Source organism: Malaclemys terrapin, chromosome 10, assembly GCF_027887155.1.
Source record: "Malaclemys terrapin pileata isolate rMalTer1 chromosome 10, rMalTer1.hap1, whole genome shotgun sequence".
Classification (NCBI taxonomy): Eukaryota; Metazoa; Chordata; order Testudines; family Emydidae; genus Malaclemys; species Malaclemys terrapin.
Window position 1 is genome coordinate 81,528,755 of NC_071514.1, and position 17,097 is coordinate 81,545,851.

Below are 17,097 nucleotides of genomic sequence, written 5' to 3' on the forward strand. Positions count from 1 at the left end.
GAGCCAGGCTGCAGCCCTCCCTAGCGGTCTGAGCCTTTCTCCCTCACTCCTCATCCCCAGGCTCCCATGGCGCGGAGCAGCAGGTGCTCGGTGTCAGCCGAATGGAGCCGAGGGTTGAAATCAACGAGCAGCCCCTCTGATGTTCTTCTCGCCATGGAAACGGGGGTTGCTAGGGTTGTGCATAATTGAATGGTCTGGAACAATTTTAGCAGGCAGCTTTTTCATATGCGGCAAGGGAACAACACAACCAGGGGCAGCACCGCAGCCCCAGTACCAGCCCCAATGGTGCAGTGAGGGGGGCAAACGCAGCCAGCCGTGGGTGCTGGCCGGGCGGGCAGAGCGCGCAAAGTACCGAAGGGGCTGGATTGACGAAGAGGGGACGCACAGGCAGATGAAAGAGAGGTGGGGAGGGAAAGCCGCAGCCTCGAGGGCTGCTGAATCTGATTATCTAGCAATGGGTAGGTGCAGCACTGCCCCCTGCTGCATGGAACCAGAGCTGCTCCGCTGTGTGTCACAGGCTCCGTACTGCTAACGGCGATTCGCCTTCAGCTCAGGCGCTCGGGGCCTGGTATCTTGGAGCCTGCCGCTGCTGTGATGTGGCCGTGGCATGGGAAGATGGCCACAGATCTGCCCTCCGCTCTGCCTCTCTCCATTTTTGGAATCTGTTTCTAGCCCCTTCCCCCAGGCCCTCTCCCAATGACCCAGAGCCCACCAGCCCTGGCAGTTGGCTTGGTTAGAAATCCAAACTCACCGGTGGCGCCCATACTTTCCAGCTTGAACCCACCCCGATCTCTGGCTAGTGTGAAACCCAGCTGCAGCTGCTCGCAAGTGCCCCTGTGCCAGGTCTGGCTGGGAATCCACTTTATCAGCAGCCCCTAGTCTGTGCGCTATTGGCCTTGCTCCCGCCGAATAGAAATAACCAAGGCAGATGAACAGCTCCCCTCAGGAGTCACCACTGCCTGGTCCCTCTGTCATGGGCTAGATGGGGAGGGCTCACTCCACATCAGCTGCTGGGTCCCTGGGAGATGAAGTTTTCCAGCTGATGCTGTCCGTGGGTGGTTGCCCGAGACAGATGGTGCTGGGGACCGTGAGAAAGTACCCTGGAGCCCCGGGGACTCCCCCAGCCGTCCACTGCAAGGGCCTCAGAGCAGCAATGGAGGGACCCTGACCACGGTCTCTCCGGGAAGCCAGTCATTAAAAACTCAGCTCTGTTGTTGTCACTGAGGGTTTGCAAAGGAGGCTGATCGCAGGAGCCAAAGCCCAGGCCCCTGCGCGCTGGGGGGAGACGCGGAGATGGCGTCGCTGTTCTCGACAGCGCTCATCAGCTGCCAAGTAAATGCCAGTTCCAGTGGGGAGAGAGAGAGAGTGTGTGTGTGTGTGTGAGAGAGAGATCCTGTGGGCCCGCATCTCGGGGTTACAGTGGACGAGACGCTGGATATGAGTCAACAGTGTGCCCTTGTTGCCAAGAAGGCTAACGGCATTTTGGGCTGTATAAGTAGGGGCATTGCCAGCAGATCGAGGGACGTGATCGTTCCCCTCTATTCGACATTGGTGAGGCCTCATCTGGAGTACTGTGTCCAGTTTTGGGCCCCACACTACAAGAACGATGTGGAAAAATTGGAAAGAGTCCAGCGGAGGGCAACAAAAATGATTAGGGGGCTGGAGCACATGACTTATGAGGAGAGGCTGAGGGAACTGGGATTGTTTAGTCTGCAGAAGAGAAGAATGAGGGGGGATTTGATAGCTGCTTTCAACTACCTGAAAGGGGGTTCCCAAGAGGATGGATCTAGACTGTTCTCAGTGGTACCTGATGACAGAACAAGCAGTAATGGTCTCAAGTTGCAGTGGGGGAGGTTTAGGTTGGATATTAGGAAAAACTTTTTCACTAGGAGGGTGGTGAAGCACTGGAATGGGTTCCCTAGGGAGGTGGTGGAATCTCCTTCCTTAGAGGTTTTTAAAGCCCGGCTTGACAAAGCCCTGGCTGGGTTGATTTAGTTGGGAATTGGTCCTGCTTTGAGCAGGGGGTTGGACTAGATGACCTCCTGAGGTCCCTTCCAACCCTAATCTTCTATGATTCTATGATCTCCCGGGAAGCAGCCTGGAGAAGGACACAGAGCCAGGCAGAGGTTAGGGGTTCTCTGGACAGGCCGCTGAATCCAGTTTTATCCCGGGAAGTGGCAGAACATTGCAGGGGGGCTGAAAGAGAGCTCCACTGTCTGTGCAATGCCCCCTAGCGCCGTGGCTTGGGAGGGTCTCCGAGGGAAGCCTGTCCCCTCCTGAGCCACCCACGTCACTTCCTGCAGCACCCTGGCTGGCTGGAGCGTAGGCCCAGTAGCCACGACAGCTGTGTTCTGCTCTTCCTGACCTAGCTGTCGGGACAGTCCATTAATGTTTGGAAAGGGCCGAGAGCCCCTTGCAACCACCTGTTACAAAAGTGCCACGGATCTGGTGCGTTGCTGGGCTCCCGGCCAGCTACTGACCCGGTTTCCAGGAGCTCTCAGTAACTAACTGTAGCTTGGGGCTGCCACCTCTGAGGTACAAAAAAACAGGTCCTCTGGGTTGATCCTGAGCCCATCAAACTGAGCAGCAGGCCGGGCGGACTCACCCTCACAGATTTCCCAGTTCTGCAACCCAAGAGAGGGGATGATCCTAGGAGGACGTGGCCCGTGGCAACACTTTTATTTTTAATTTATGGAGATACCTATCTCCTAGAACTGGAAGGGACCTTGAAAGGTCATGGAGTCCAGCCCCCTGCCTTCAGGAGCAGGACCAAGTACTGATTTTCCCTGGATCCCCAAGTGGCCCGCTCAAGGATTGAATTTACAACGCAGGGTTTAGCAGGCCAATGCTCAAACCACTGAGCTATCCCTCCCCCCGACACGCCTACCCCACAGCACCCAGCTTTGTTACCACGGCGCTTGTGGGTCCTGGGTCGGTATGCAGGGCTGCCATGACGGCACCGGCCAGTCTCACTGTAGGGCCTGGTCTGCTAATCATAGAGGCAGCGTGACCTAGTGGGTAGGACACTGCACCTCAGGGAGCCTGAATTCGACTAGCAACTCAGCAGACAGCGCCTGGCAGCGGTGTGTGTGTGTGGGGAGAATGGAGGAGCCTGATATGGAGAGCAGGGGGGAATGGGGGCACACACAGAGCCCCTGCCATGAAGGGAAAACTGGGGACCTTGGGACAGGCGACCATGCAGAGCCCCTGGCATGGAGGTGAGGGGACTGGGGGATTGGTGCAGCCAGAACCTCTGGCAGGGGAGACAACTGGGGGACCCTGGTATGGGGGTGAACAAAGAGCCCCTGCTATGGGGGGTACACACGGCTCCTGGTGCAGGGAAATGGGGGAACTTGGTATGGGGGAAGGAGAGAGTCATATGGAGCCCTAGCCATAGGGGGTAAGGGAACTGGGGTCCACACACAGCCACTGGCATGAGGGGGGGGGGGGAGGCGTTGCAGTGGGTTCCTGAAATAGAGGGAGAAGGGAGGGTGGCACCCAGGGATCCCATGGGGGTGTGTGTGTGCAAGGAGCCCCTGGGGTGTGCAAAGAGCTAGGCCAACCCTTGCTACAAAGTCTTGCTCAGTTTTCAATTCGTCTTTGTGCAGGCAAAATCCCCTTTGACTTCCCTGGGAACTTTGCCCAAGCAAGAACCGAGCTTTGGACACTGACCCAACGTCCCAAGAGAAAATGCACCAGGTCTCGGGCCCTGCTATGCACTAAAGTTGGCAAACCCAGCCCGGGAATTGGGCCGTCTTCCGGGTGGACACTTGTGGCCTCGTTCTCCAGGGCTCCACGCAGCTCAGCGCCTTTGCAGAGTCTGGGCAGCAACATGTGAGACTAACGACACTCCGTCAATGAAAATTACCACCCACTCCCTCCTGCCACACAAGCCAGGCTGAGGAGCGATAATGGGCACCTGGGTTAGGCTGGGACTGCAAAGACCCCAGGGAACTCGCTTGCCCTCAATCTGTGCGTTCGAGAGGCTGCGGGAACGGGTTACGGGCAGCTCTGTATGCTGACGTTAATGCAGCGTTCAGCTTGTAAACACGGCCTTAAATGTAGCATGTAGTTAACGAGCATGTTAGAAACACAGGAAATTAAAAATCAAGGCTCCCCTTATAAAAACAACCCTTGGAAAGCAGGGCAAAGTACAGCTAAAGCCACCCAACCAACCTTAACTCTGCCACGGCCACCCTATGTACCCGACAAGTGCCCAGCTTCAGACTTAAATCCCGGCATGGTGCGTCCTTACACACGCAGCATGTGAGCGGGACCCATCCAACGACAGGCGATAAGCCCCGTGTAGACCTTTGGAGCACTTGACACGTCATCTGGACGTTCTTTGGAGAAGGACGTCGTAGCCAGCGAAGCTCTAAGTGCCTCAGTTATAGACATTTGCCGCGTTCGCTTGTGAACGTGACCCAGGCTGAGTCGTGTCTCTCTGGCATGTGTGTGTTTGTGAGGTGGATCAGTGTCGCTAGTTCCTCTCACAGGCCACCATCAGCTTGGCATAGCGGAGGTCCTAGAGCTTGGTGGTTTGCCCTGAACCCTGTCACTCCTTTGAAGGCCATTCAGGTGGCGGGAGGATTGTACAGGTAGAGTTCAGCACAGCGTGTTTTCACTGCCATAGCAAGACGTGCTTAGCAGATCCGAGGGCGCCATGGACCGGATCCTCCGGGCCAGCCAAACTGTGCATGGCACAGGGAACGATGGGTCAGCGTGAGCTGGGACTGGGGTTGGCAGCGAGTCAAACTGAGCCAACTACACCGGCTTTCTGCCGCTAGCTAGTGCAAAGCAGCTGGATATGCAAGAGGTGAAGGTGAGGTTTGCAGTGAGCCCAACGGTAGGTTTGCAAACAGCTGTGGGCACGCAGAGTGGAACAGGTATTTAAATTCATAACCCCTGCTGGGAGGGGCTGCTACCGGGGCTGGTAAGAAACATTTGGGGAAAATCTCACCCAGGGTTTTAAATGCATCACCCTGAGCCAGGTAATTATCACGGGGCTCATTGCCCAGAGAAAGGGGACGTGATTTGCCCGCGATCACATAACGCCTCGGTGGCACAACCCCAGGCTCCTGGGCCCATGCGTTCACTACGAGCCCCATCTTCCACCTAACGTTACATGGACTAAATCCTAGTGCCAGTGGCTAGTGCGGCTAATGTGAGACTAGCTCGGAGTCCTGTTTGCTTGCTGAGGAATGCGCCAGCCGGCAGGTTGCCCTGGCTTTGAGAGGCCAGCGATAGAAACGAACCAACGCCCACCGGCAGCTCCCACCCCTGACGAGCGGCAGGAAGGACGGTCTCCCTTCAATACCCTCTAAGTCCCAGGTGTGGGGCTTCTCAAACAGCCTCCCCACCCCCCCCGGCATGCCCCATACACATGCCTTAACTGGAGCCGTACAGCATTGTCCTCCAGCGTGAGATGAGGCCAGACTATCGCTGAGGTATTGCAGTGTTTGACCTGTGGCTTGGGATGAGCTGCCGCTCACACGTTCTGGCCCCAGACTGGACCCTCTGCTTACAGCTCCTGGGGGCCCATTTTGACACATGCATCAGCTCCTGTGGGGGCGAGTCCACCCCCAGGTGATGGAGAGATGGAGGGCTTACAAATACACCTCTCAAGATGGCTACCACAACAACAGCCTTCTTCTCATGCCAGCCACAGGCCCGCATTGGCCAGAAGGGCTGCAGCGTTACGGCTCCTAGGGCTAGATCCTTTTCAGGCGCCTAAATCACCATTTAGGGGCCACCGATGTTCTCAAACCCAGCGTTCAGCGGCTGCCTGGCCCTGTAGGTGCCTAAAGAGACCCCTAGGTGCCCGTTTCCGCTGGCAGGAGCGTGCAAAGCCGCTTGATGTCCTGATGCCGTCCTGCCACTAACAAGCTGCTCAGAGCTCTAGCTCATGCCTACGTACTGCTGGGCGTCTCAGAGCTGGTGGTCCCCTCCCTGTCTCCACAGCAGGGCCCGAGCCAGCAGGTGGTCTCAGAGCAAGTTTCCCAGGTTGGGCTCTGCACGGAGTGAGGATTTCTGGGGTTGGCTGGTGTGCGTAGCCTGGAAACCAATAGCCCAGGGGCTAGGCCACTCAGCTGGGCGAGCCAGGACTGAAGCCTCCCTGAGCAGAAGCAAGGGCTGGCACCTCCGGGTAAGCCTGGGGTGGGTTTCTCTCCATCTGAGCTGTTCCACTTGCTATAAATACGTAACTATTCCATGGAGCAGGCACATGACCTGATTCTCCCGCGGGAGCACCCAAACCGCTGGCCTGTACTCACCCGCTCTCGTTCCAGCGCAAGGAGCGATTAATACAAAGCGGAACAGCTTCAACAAGAGAGGCCCCCCTCCACCCTCCCACAAACACCCAGCAGCCTGGTGGTCACAGCCCTCCCCTGGGATAGGGAACACCTGGCGTCAAGTCTCTGCTCCCAGGCGTGCACAGCAGGGATTTGAATTGGGGGCTGCTTCGCCGCGCTCGGAGGGTGGAGACCGGCCTCACAGACCCTGTGATGCCACGTGGCCTGGGACCAAAGGGTCCTCCCAGAGCCAGCTCCAGAGGGTCCCTTCAGGGCGCGTCGGGAGCCACACAGCGCTGGGTGGAGCTTGTTTGGATGCGTTGTTCTTAAACCCCAGGTGCTGTGCGGTGTGCTGGTGGCCTGCACGTCTCCCCCGCAGTGCACGGCGATGGGGCTGTCCCTTAAAGCATGTTCGCATCCTTGGGGAGAAGGCGCTGTTACCGGACGGTATTCCACCCCACCCCATCCCAGCTGCTGGATCGCACTGGGTCCGAGCGCAGCCTGGGGGGCTAGAAAGTGGATGCATCCCACGGCTCTACCTCGATCTGCCGGTGACGCCTGTGTATAGCAATTATTCCTGTTGCTTTAAAGATCTCTAATGAAAACACCCCCGGCCTGTGGGTGTTTCAAGCCCAAAGGTTTTTACCTGGGGGCAAACCACTGCCGGACTAGTGGGAACCGAGCTTTGTGCAGGTTTGTGTTAGCATCGCTCCAGCCGAGCTGTTATTTTATTGGCTGGTGGAGCGCTAGCAAAGCAGCTCTGTTCGGCAGCAAGACACACAAGGCATCGGGAGGGGAGCAGCAGCCGTGGCCACTGGTGAGAATAAACGGAGGACGCACCAAGCAGCTTCCCAGGTATTGCTGATTGCTTTCTTTTCTTTACAATCAAGGCCTTGCTGGCCGATAACAGCCCCACGTTAGAGAGGGCAGATTAGGAACGGGGTGGGAGCCGAGTGCAGTTTGTACCATTTTGAGTTTGTCCTGTGCCTGATGCTCTCCGGGCCATCCATCCCATGCAGACACCGACACTAACTATGATGTATAGCCCATGTAATCACCCGCGTCATCACCAGTGCTACCCACCACGCAGAGTTCATTTAAGCACTGGGGCTAACCGTCACGTAGCGCCCATGCCAACCGTAACAGCTATTCCATTGAAATCACCGACGCCACGCACCGCAGATACCCCAGGCACTCACCGCTGCGAAGCACAGTGTCTATTCCAGGCCAAATCATTTCTGACTGATCAGTCCGTTCTTTAGCTATTTACATATGTTTAAATGAAAGCATAGCTCAGCGCAAATTGATCTGCAGACAAAAGCACTATTCTAAATGAGAAGGTCACTGTGGCTTTGGTTCTTTGCGAGTAGCCTTCCACCCCATCTTTTGTAAGCTTCCCTATAGTTGAGAATATATTTTATACCGAAGAATAGCCTTTAATCGCTGGGAAAGATGACTAAGTATGTTTCTGGGCTCATGTGATGACTCAAAGTACCTTAAACCAATAGATCAGAGTAAGAAAGAACACACACACATAGAGAGGTTTAAACGGTGCGCAGTGAGACAGTTAACTATGAAAGAGCTAATGGATTATTAGCCGGCTCTGTTTTCTATGTAGGTGGCTTGCGCTAGTGTGCTTAGATTTTTCTATGGTGACGTTACTCCAAAGTAAGTGCCTATTAGGCTATGGTTACACTACAGTAAGGTCTCTCGTGTAGCCCGGCTCTCCCACCGGCATAATTAAACCACCCCCAACAAGCGGCAGTAGGTCTATCTCCCGCCGACATAGGGCTGGCTACACCAGTGCTTTTGTCGGTGAAACGTACGCCGGTCGGGGTGTGTGTTTTTTCCACACCCGTGAGCGACACAAGTGCGAGTGTAGACAAAGCCATCGTGACTGGTGCGATCACCTTGTCAACCATGGCTCGGGTACTATCGCTGCGTGTATAGATCCTAGCCGAGTCGTCTGGCGTCCTCTGGGGAAAGTGGCATGAAGAGTAAGGACCAGGCACTTATGTTAGACCACAGCCTGTAGTGTTACTGAGGGACTCCCAGCTCCTGGACTCATCTATGGCTGCTTGTTCTTGAATCCTAGGGAGATGGCTGAGCCGAAGAGCGATTTCTTCAGCAACCTGTGGGGTTCGAATGAGTCCAACGTGACAGCTGCACCTTGGACAGGTAAAGGGCCTTCCTTTCGCTTTGTGTTTCTTTCCCTTTCCTGTCCCGCCCCCAGGCTCTATATCTGACATGTCACTGTGTGCGGGACGTTGTGCTGCGGCCTGTCACTCACACGGCTACCTGCTATCCCAGTGAGATTGCCGTGTATCGGCGACGTTATCTGCACACACGTGCGCTGTCCACGCACAGCCACACTCTGCCTGCAGCCCCACAATCACTGGCGCCAGAATGTTGCCTCAGAGCTAACATTCTGTATTCAACGCTTCTTGTGGCCTGACATTGGGCATTTTAAGTCACACGTTTAACGCCATTTAGACCCTGGCTATCATGACCCAGCTCTTATCTAGCACTTTTCATTAGGAGAGCTCAAAGCACTTCCCAAAGCAGGTCAGTTTCATTATCCCTATATTACAGCTGGGGAAACCGAGGCACAGAGCAGTGAGTGACTTGTTCAAGGGCAGCCAGGAGGCCCATATGAGTTTAGGTACACACCCACAAATAACATCTGTATGTGGAGGCGCAGACTTAGGGCTTGTCCACACTTACAATGCCTGCACTGATGCAGCTGCCCCGCTGTAGTGTTTCAGTGAAGATGCTACCTACGCTGACGGGAGAGCGTCACCTGTTGGCAGCATAGATACTCCACCTCCACGAGCGATGGTAGCTATAGCGATGGGAGAAGCCCTCCCATTGCCATAGCATTGTCTACAATGGGAATTCGGGTAGTTTAACTGCAATGCTCAGGGGTATGGATTCCCCCTCCCCCCCAGGTAAATCAGGTAAAAGCAGGGGTTGCTTGCAAATCACACAGGTGCTGTCTTTCCTTGCCCAAACACTGTGGAGGAGTTAAGTAAATGGAGTTGAACCTAGAGGTGTGGGGCTGGTTGGGAGAAGGACCAAATGATCAGATGCTCCTGAAACCTCATCCAAACCTCCCAATGGGGAGCGGGAAATGTTTGAAACATTCTCATGGTAGTTTGGGGGTGTCTTGTGCTCCCAGCCCCAGCCAAAGCCAGGAAATGCGGCGGCAGCTGGAGGAGTGGAAAACAACCGGCGAAATATTGTGAATTCAACTCATTCCGAAGTAACCCTGGGATGTCAGGCAAAGAGCCCGGTCTGTTTGTATTTGTTTGGTCTCACGCTATCTACATCTAATCCAACCTCTACGTTTGTGCTAGTCCTGGGCAATAAAGCGGGAGCGAAGTGGTGTCTAGTCTTTCTGCAGGCCCTCTGCAAAGGAGTGAAGTTCACCCTTTGACTATAACCAGCTGCCACTCTCATGCAACAATATCAGGGCTTGTTTTGCTGTTGGAACTTGGAAGTCACCTGACCTGAAACAACTGGCTTGGCAGTTTGTTACTTCTTTAGCAGCCACAAGCCTTCCGGAGGCGCAGGAAAGCTGTGTGCACCCATATGGGGAAGGGCAGGTCATCTCAGTCAAGGGTTACACGCTACCTCTGGCAAAATCATCAGCTACAAGGAACCAGCAATAGAAGTTGCTTTACTGAAGTAGGCTCGGGTCAGGTGACCATGTATTTTCCTGCATCTCCCGTTTCATTCTATTTGTGGGCTAGTACAGGGGGCTGAATGGAAACACTGTTCTGATGTGGCTGTTAATTGATATTTAAGGGTGTTTCAGGAATGCAAGGAACCAAGTTCTGGGCTCCTCACACACAGCTCTGCTGACGCCCCTCAATCTGAACCCCCGGGTTTCCAGTGCTGGGCTCAACAGTTCTGCCAGTGCGCTTTAACCCGGACCTGGAGCCCCCGGGTCTCCCCACATCCTGCTCTGCTGATATCCCTCAAGCCTGCCCTGCAGCCCCCCGCTAACCAAGTCCTGCGCTTGCCACGCAGACATTCTCCTCTGCCCAGGGCCGGTGCTACCATTTAGGCCAACTAGGCGGTTGCCTAGGGTGCCAAGATTTGGGGGCGCCAAAAAGCGGTGCCCCCAATTTTTTTTGGTTTTGTTTTGTTTTACAGCGGCCGCTGCGCTGGGAGGGAGAGGGAGTCTGAGCCTCCGGCAGGCAGCCCAGGGGTTCCCCGGGTCAGTGCGCCGCCGGCAGCCCAGGGGAGGGAACCCCTGAGTCAGAGCCCCACACGGATCCCCGGGCCGGGGGATGGGAAGCTGCTGCGTGGGGGGGGGGGATGCCTCAGGGCAGGGGGGGGAGCTGCCGCGGGCGGGGGGGGCGCCTCAGGGCAGGGGGGAGCTGACACAGGGGGCGTGCCTCGGGGGGGGGGGGGGGGAGAGCGCAAGATGGAAGTTTTGCCTAGGGCGCGAAACTTCCTTGCACCGGCCCGGCCTCTGCCTATTTGTCAAAGCCAGGGGCCTCGCTTGGCATGAGAAATGTGCACCTATCCTGGCCAAGCCGTTCACCCAGACCCAGCTACCAGCGTTATTCACAGTAGCAGCCTTTGGAAATATCAAGGAGGGTGTTAATTTCCATCTCTTAGTGGGCTAGCATTTCAAAAACCCCTAATGTTGTTTCTGAGGGGGTGGGTTGGCTCCAGGATTCGGAGTCTTACCTGTTACCCTAGCTTGGTTCTGCCATTAACTCACCGTAGGAAATGGTGTGCCACAGGATATTACGAATTGTACTCCAGGGGGCTGCATGCCACAGGGCTGCCTTCCCCTCCTAGGGCGTGCAGACAAGAGCATCTGCCGCATCGGGTTGCCAGTTTTGGTTGGCTGTGTTCCTGGAGGTTTTGTCACGTGAACTAATCTTTAATTAAAGGTTACACTTTAATTCAGTGGTTCCCAAACTTGTCACAATGCACCCCCGGGAGCCACAGTCGGGAACTGGGGCCGGGTGCAGGGCCGTGGCTCCCGGGGGAGGGGTGGAAGAGGGAGCACGGACAGGGATGAGGGGGCCAAGGCTGGGACTGGAGCCGTGGCTGGGTTGGGAGCCAGGGTCTGAGGTTGGGGCCACAGCTGGGGGTGGGCCAGGGGTTGAGAGTAGTGTTGCCAACTGTCTAATCACACAAACCCGAACACCCTAGCCCTGCCCCTGCCCTGCCCTCTTCCCCAAGATCCCACCCCTTCTCCGAGGCCCTGCTCACTCCATCCCCCCTCCTTCTGTCGTTCACTTGCCCCCGCCCTCACTCACTTTCACCGGGCAGGGGCTTGGGGTTTGGGAGGAGGTGTGCTCTGGGCTGGGGCCGAGGGGTTCGGCATGAGGGAGGGGGCTCCGGTCTAAGCCTGGGGAAGGGAGTTGGGGTGCAGGAAGGAGTGTGGGGTGCAAGGTTTGGGTGTTGGAGGGGGTTTAGGGCTGGGGCAGGGGAGTGTTGTGTGTGTGGGGGGGGTTGGGGTGATGGCTCCAGGAGGGGGCTCAGGGCTGGGGGTTGGGGTGTGTGGAGGGTTTGGGGGTTCTGGCTCCGATAGGGGGCTCAGGGCTGGGGCAGGGGGTTGGGGTGTGGGAGGGGGTGTGGGGTGCAAGGTCTGGGAGGGAGTTTGGGTGCTGGAGGGGGCTCAGGGCTGGGGCAGGGGCGTGTTGTGTGTGTATGGGGGGGGTGGGGTGATGGCTCCAGAAGGGGGCTCAGGGCTGGGGGTTGGGGTGTGTGGAGGGTTTGGGGTTCTGGCTCCGAGAGGGGGCTCAGGGCTGCGGCAGGGGGTTGGGCTGTGGGAGAGAGTGAGGGTTGTGGGCTCCATCTGGGCAGCACTTACCTTGGGCGGCTCCCGGTTGGTACCGCAATAGGGCTAAGGCAGGCTCCCTGCCTGCCCTGACCCTGCGCCGTTCACGGAAGCGCACTGCCCCTGCCTGGAGGCACCGCCTCTGTAGCTCCCATTGGCTGCAGTTCCTGGCTGGGCCATGGTCGGGGCTGGCAGCCAGGGCTGCAGCCAGGTGCTGAGCCTTGGCCGGATTGGGACCCAGGGGGTGGGGGGTGGGACTGGGAGCACAGCTGCAGCTGGGAGCTGAGGCCAGGGCCAGACCAGAGCTGGGGGCAGAGCAGGGCTGGGTGGTGCTCCCACCCTGCTCCCGCTCTCCGCACCGTGGGGGCTGGCCTAGGACCTGCCACATTCCCCCAAACGATCCTCTATGCCCCCCCCCCCCCCAAGGGAGGCACACCCCACAGTTTGTGAACCACTGCTTTACTTCCTGGAGACTCCAGGACAAGTTTGGAGGGTTGGCAACCCTAGGTCCTCTTGTATAGTCCAACGGTGAATACACATTCTTGCCAAGGGTCCAATCCAACGCTCATTAGGGTCAATGGGAAACTTTCCACTGACATCAATGGGTGTTGGCTCAGACTCCAAATGTTTAAGCCCAAGCTGTCACAGACGTGGACCACCACCCCAGACAAGGCTGACATCAGTCCCACGCAAGCAAACTTGGCATCACAAGAACTTTGAGGTTAGGGCACAAAGAGGGAAACATACAGAAACGTCCGACCTTCCAGCTCTTAAGAGTCATTAAAGCAGGGCCCATGGTGCCTGTCTGCTGAAAAGTGTGTGTGTGTGTGTGTGTGTGTGTGTGTGTGTGTGTGTGTGTGTGTGTGTGTGTGTGTGTGTGTGTGTGTGTGTGTGTACACACACACATTTCACGGAGTGTTCGTGGCCCAAATTGCACCTCCCAGCACTGTAATTAGTGCAAGTGTTGATGGCATTACGGAACTAAACCATGTAATTAGTTTCTACTAACTAAGAAAAACAATTATGTAACTACGGTGATTAATCATGTCACAAACAGCTGGCGGCACCTCTGAAAATGCTCTGCTGCATGGACAGGGCCTGGTGTTTGACACCACAAGTTAGCTCCTGGTTTGCCCAAGTGTCCTGACTGAGACAATGGCCGAAGGGAGAGATTCACCCATTTCACAGACTTAACAGATTCAGGGGCTTTTTGGGGGGTCTGGTTCACCATCTCACCGATAGACATACAAGGACTGGGCAGCAGGACTCCTGGGTCCTGCATCTGGCTCTGGCTCTGGCACTGACTTGCAGTGTCCTTTAGGCCCATGTTTTCCAAAGTGGCCCTTAATTTGGGGGTGTCTCAGGTTTTTGGGGGTGGGGGATGGGGACTCAGCTTTGGAGACCTAGGGCAGAATTTCAAAGAGTGCCACTTTTGAAGATTTGGCCCTTACCCTCCCTGTGCTTCTGTTTCGGTGCTGCAGAACTGGAGTGCTGCAGTGTAGACCCGCGGGACAGTGGTGGGTGGGGTTCTCCCATTGCTGTAGTTAATCCACCTCCCCTAGGTTGATGGAAGAATTCTGTCTACACCCAGGGTTAGGTTGGCTTAACTACATGTGTCAGGGGTGTGGATTTTTCACGCCCCTGCCAGACATTGCTAGGCCAATGTCAATTTCAAGTATACCCTTCTCCGCCCTGCCAGGCAGCTAATGTGTAAAAGGCCCTTTAAAAGCAAAGTGCTGTAGCCAATGAATTGCCAGTTGATTTCCCCATCCCTAATCACTGAACAAATCCATGCGTTGGTGACTTTTTTTCATGGCACAATTCAAGCTTTTAACTGGCTGATGGAACAGAGGGTTAGAAAGCTGCTGTTTATTGGCGGGGGGTGGGGGGGGCTTTGAACCACAGCAAGCAGGAATTGCCCTTGAAAACTCTGGGGTGCAGAGGGAGATGGTGCTCCCCTGGGAGAAGGATCGCCTGGCATTAGAATGCTAGCTTTGCACTCCTACCGGTGTGGGCGCCAGCCTTTCAGTGTTTTTAGTTGATGCAGGCTAAAGGGGAACGCTTCAGGATGTCCCATAAGCATTTGACCCCATCTTTTGGGCCTAATCCCAAACCCACTGAAGTTCCATTGACTTTAATGGGCTTTGGATCAAGCCCTTTAAAGTGCATCACGTCAGTCAGAGTGGCCCTTGAGGGTTTTTTTTTTTCATGACCTCTTGGTGACAGTAGAGCGGGTCATCTCAATCCCTATGCCCAAAACACATGTCACCATAATACCTTTCTGTGCACACAGGACATAGGATTGACATACACTGACCCTGGATGGATTTGCATGTGTAAGTTGTCTCATGGGTGTTAGAAGCTTGTCATCTGAGTGCACAGGGGTTAGCGCTTGCCTGAACATTTGGCCCCAGATATGCTGTGCCGGTTGGCTAATAAAAGTGGGCAGGTTCGTAAATTCACCTCTTTCCTGCTTCTTAGGTTTATTTTCGCCAAAGCTCTGCAATGAACCCGAGCCTCTTTGTTTTCTTTGCTTGATGCCCCTTCCTTATTGTTGTCAGCTGCCCAATTAGCAAAGCCGTATCTAAAGGAGGCCTATACTTGACTTATGAAGGAAAATACAGTTTGTTTCTTCTATTAAAAAAAAAAAAACCCAACAGAATACTTGATGGCCCATTTTACGCTAATCTCCTGCACCTCAAAAGGAAAAGCAGCTCTGGTTTTTTGTTTTGTTTTGATCTTTAGCCATTCTGAAGTAACAGTGTTCTCAGATGGAGGATAATTACTGGCTGATTAAACACGGATGCTGTGAAAGGCATTAAATGATGACAGTGCAGTCTCCTTGAGATGCGAATCAGTCAGGACCAAAAGAACCCAGGTTTACGGCCCAATCCAGCTCCTAGCAAAGGCTGGGGAGCTACTTCCAATGGCAGTTGGGTCTGGCCTTTGGGCACAAAGCTATCATGCACCTTTGGAATAACCAGCGATTGAGTAGCATGGGTCAGGCTGATGAGCAGGGAGTGTTGTCTGCACTGAGCACACGGGGCTGGAGGTGGGTCTGCTCTGACAGATGCAGCTTGCATTTTATTTTTAATTAACTTGACATTTTGGCTCCGGTCAAAAGTTCATTTTTCAAAGGCGACAGCTCATTGATGTGCCCAATTAGCTCCCTGTGTCTGCAGGCTACGACGTCACTTTGCGTTTGCTGTGCTAAGCCAGAGAAGGCTGGCGGTGCCTTAGCGTGGCCAGCAAGTAGCGCGGCCAGCGAGTAGCGCATGGCGTGGGGGGGATGAACGAACGCCCATCCATTAAGGCTACTGCTGCTGCTGGAGGAACAATTTAAGGCTAGAAGGATGAGGAGCTGACCTTGAATATTCCCCTCCCTTGAGAACATCCTTGGAAGATTTATCTTGGACACTCATGGTGCGATGCTGAAACTTCACCAACAGCCCTCATAGACTTTTGCAGTTCTATGCCAGGGCAGAGGTAGTTCCAAAGTGCTCTCACAGTTAGTATCTTAGGGAGCTGGGCAGATGATCATCCCGGGGCGGCGGGGAAAGGGCAGGAGAACTGCCTTGCAGTAACCTTTGAAAAGGTCCATTTTCCAGGTAGGAGACAGGAAGAACTATTTTTCTCATGCAATTGCCAACAGGGCCTGCTTTCTATAAGGCTGGAAATACCCCCAAAATAATAGTATCTGCTGCTTCTGGGCCTGTTATACCATACAGCTAAGAAATAATCATGTTAAAAGGCTCCCTAAACATTTTCCAACCACAAAGCAGGTTTGGTTTGATTCTCTGGGGGAAGCTGAGGTTGGTTCTTATTTATTCTGCCTTTCGCTAGTTAATTCCCAGTAATGTATGTGTAGCGGGATGGATCCACAGAGGAATGGCTCACAACCCTTCCGTCTTCTACCTGGGAGGCGTGTGGCCAAATGATATGTTGTGCTTTTTCTCGGCAGGCACCAGGGAAATGGAAGACCACAGTAGCATCGTCCTCCCTGTCATTTTTGGCATAATTTGCCTGGTGGGCACTGTAGGGAACAGCATTGTGATCTACACCATCACCAAAAGACCCAAGAGAAACCACAACACTGCAGATGTCTTCATCGTGAGCCTCTCCATCACAGACCTCCTGTTCCTGCTGGGCATGCCCTTGCTTATCCACCAGCTCCTAGGGAATGGGGTCTGGCTTTTCGGGGCTACCATGTGCACCATCATCACTGCTTTAGATGCCAACAGCCAGTTCGCCAGCACGTACATCCTCACGGCAATGGCCATTGACCGCTACCTGGCCACAGTACACCCCATCCGCTCTGCCTACATGCGCACCCCCTGCACAGCCGCCCTGGTGATCTTGCTGCTCTACCTGCTGTCTCTCCTAACCATTGTGCCGGTGTTCATGTACACCCAGTCCATTGTTCTGCCTGGCAGCAAAGCTGGGTGTGGCATCATCCTACCCAACCTCTCAGTTGATATCTATTGGTACACGCTGTACCAGTTCTTCCTGGCTTTTGTCATCCCGCTTTCAGTCATCTGCATTGTGTACCTCAAGATACAGAAGCACATTTCATGCAAGGTGCTGCCGCTGCCCCAGAGAAACTTCCGAGCCAGAACTAAGAAGATCATGCGGATGGCAATAACCATCTGCTCTGCCTTTTTTATCTGCTGGGCGCCCTATTACATCCTGCAGTTGGTCCATCTCAAAGTCACCCAGCCCTCCATTATGTTCCTCTATGCCTATAATGTAGCTATCAGCTTGGGTTACGCAAGCAGCTGCATCAACCCATTCATATACATTGTATTGAGTGACACTTTCCAAAGGAACCTGGTGAAGGCAATCTGCCCAGGCCAGCAGGCCAGAAGAGGTGACAGACATGCCCCTGGGAAAGTCAGTCCCTCTGTGAAAATAAGTCCTGGGCCAAATCAGGAGACCGATCTTAGCATGACATACGCTCATAATATAGACAATTGTATCGCTCTCTCGGTCATGGTTCCTTAG

At 54.8% G+C, this 17,097-nt stretch overlaps 1 protein-coding gene across 1 annotated transcript; it reads left to right on the forward strand.

Moving 5' to 3' along the window:
- The first annotated feature begins 4,663 nt into the window (after positions 1-4,663).
- Positions 4,664-17,097, forward strand: LOC128843943 (melanin-concentrating hormone receptor 1-like). Its single transcript, XM_054041086.1, has 5 exons — positions 4,664-4,722; positions 6,882-7,145; positions 8,386-8,468; positions 8,853-8,855; positions 16,058-17,097. Exons 1-5 carry the CDS (start codon positions 4,664-4,666, stop codon positions 17,095-17,097), a joined length of 1,449 nt encoding a protein of 482 aa, XP_053897061.1.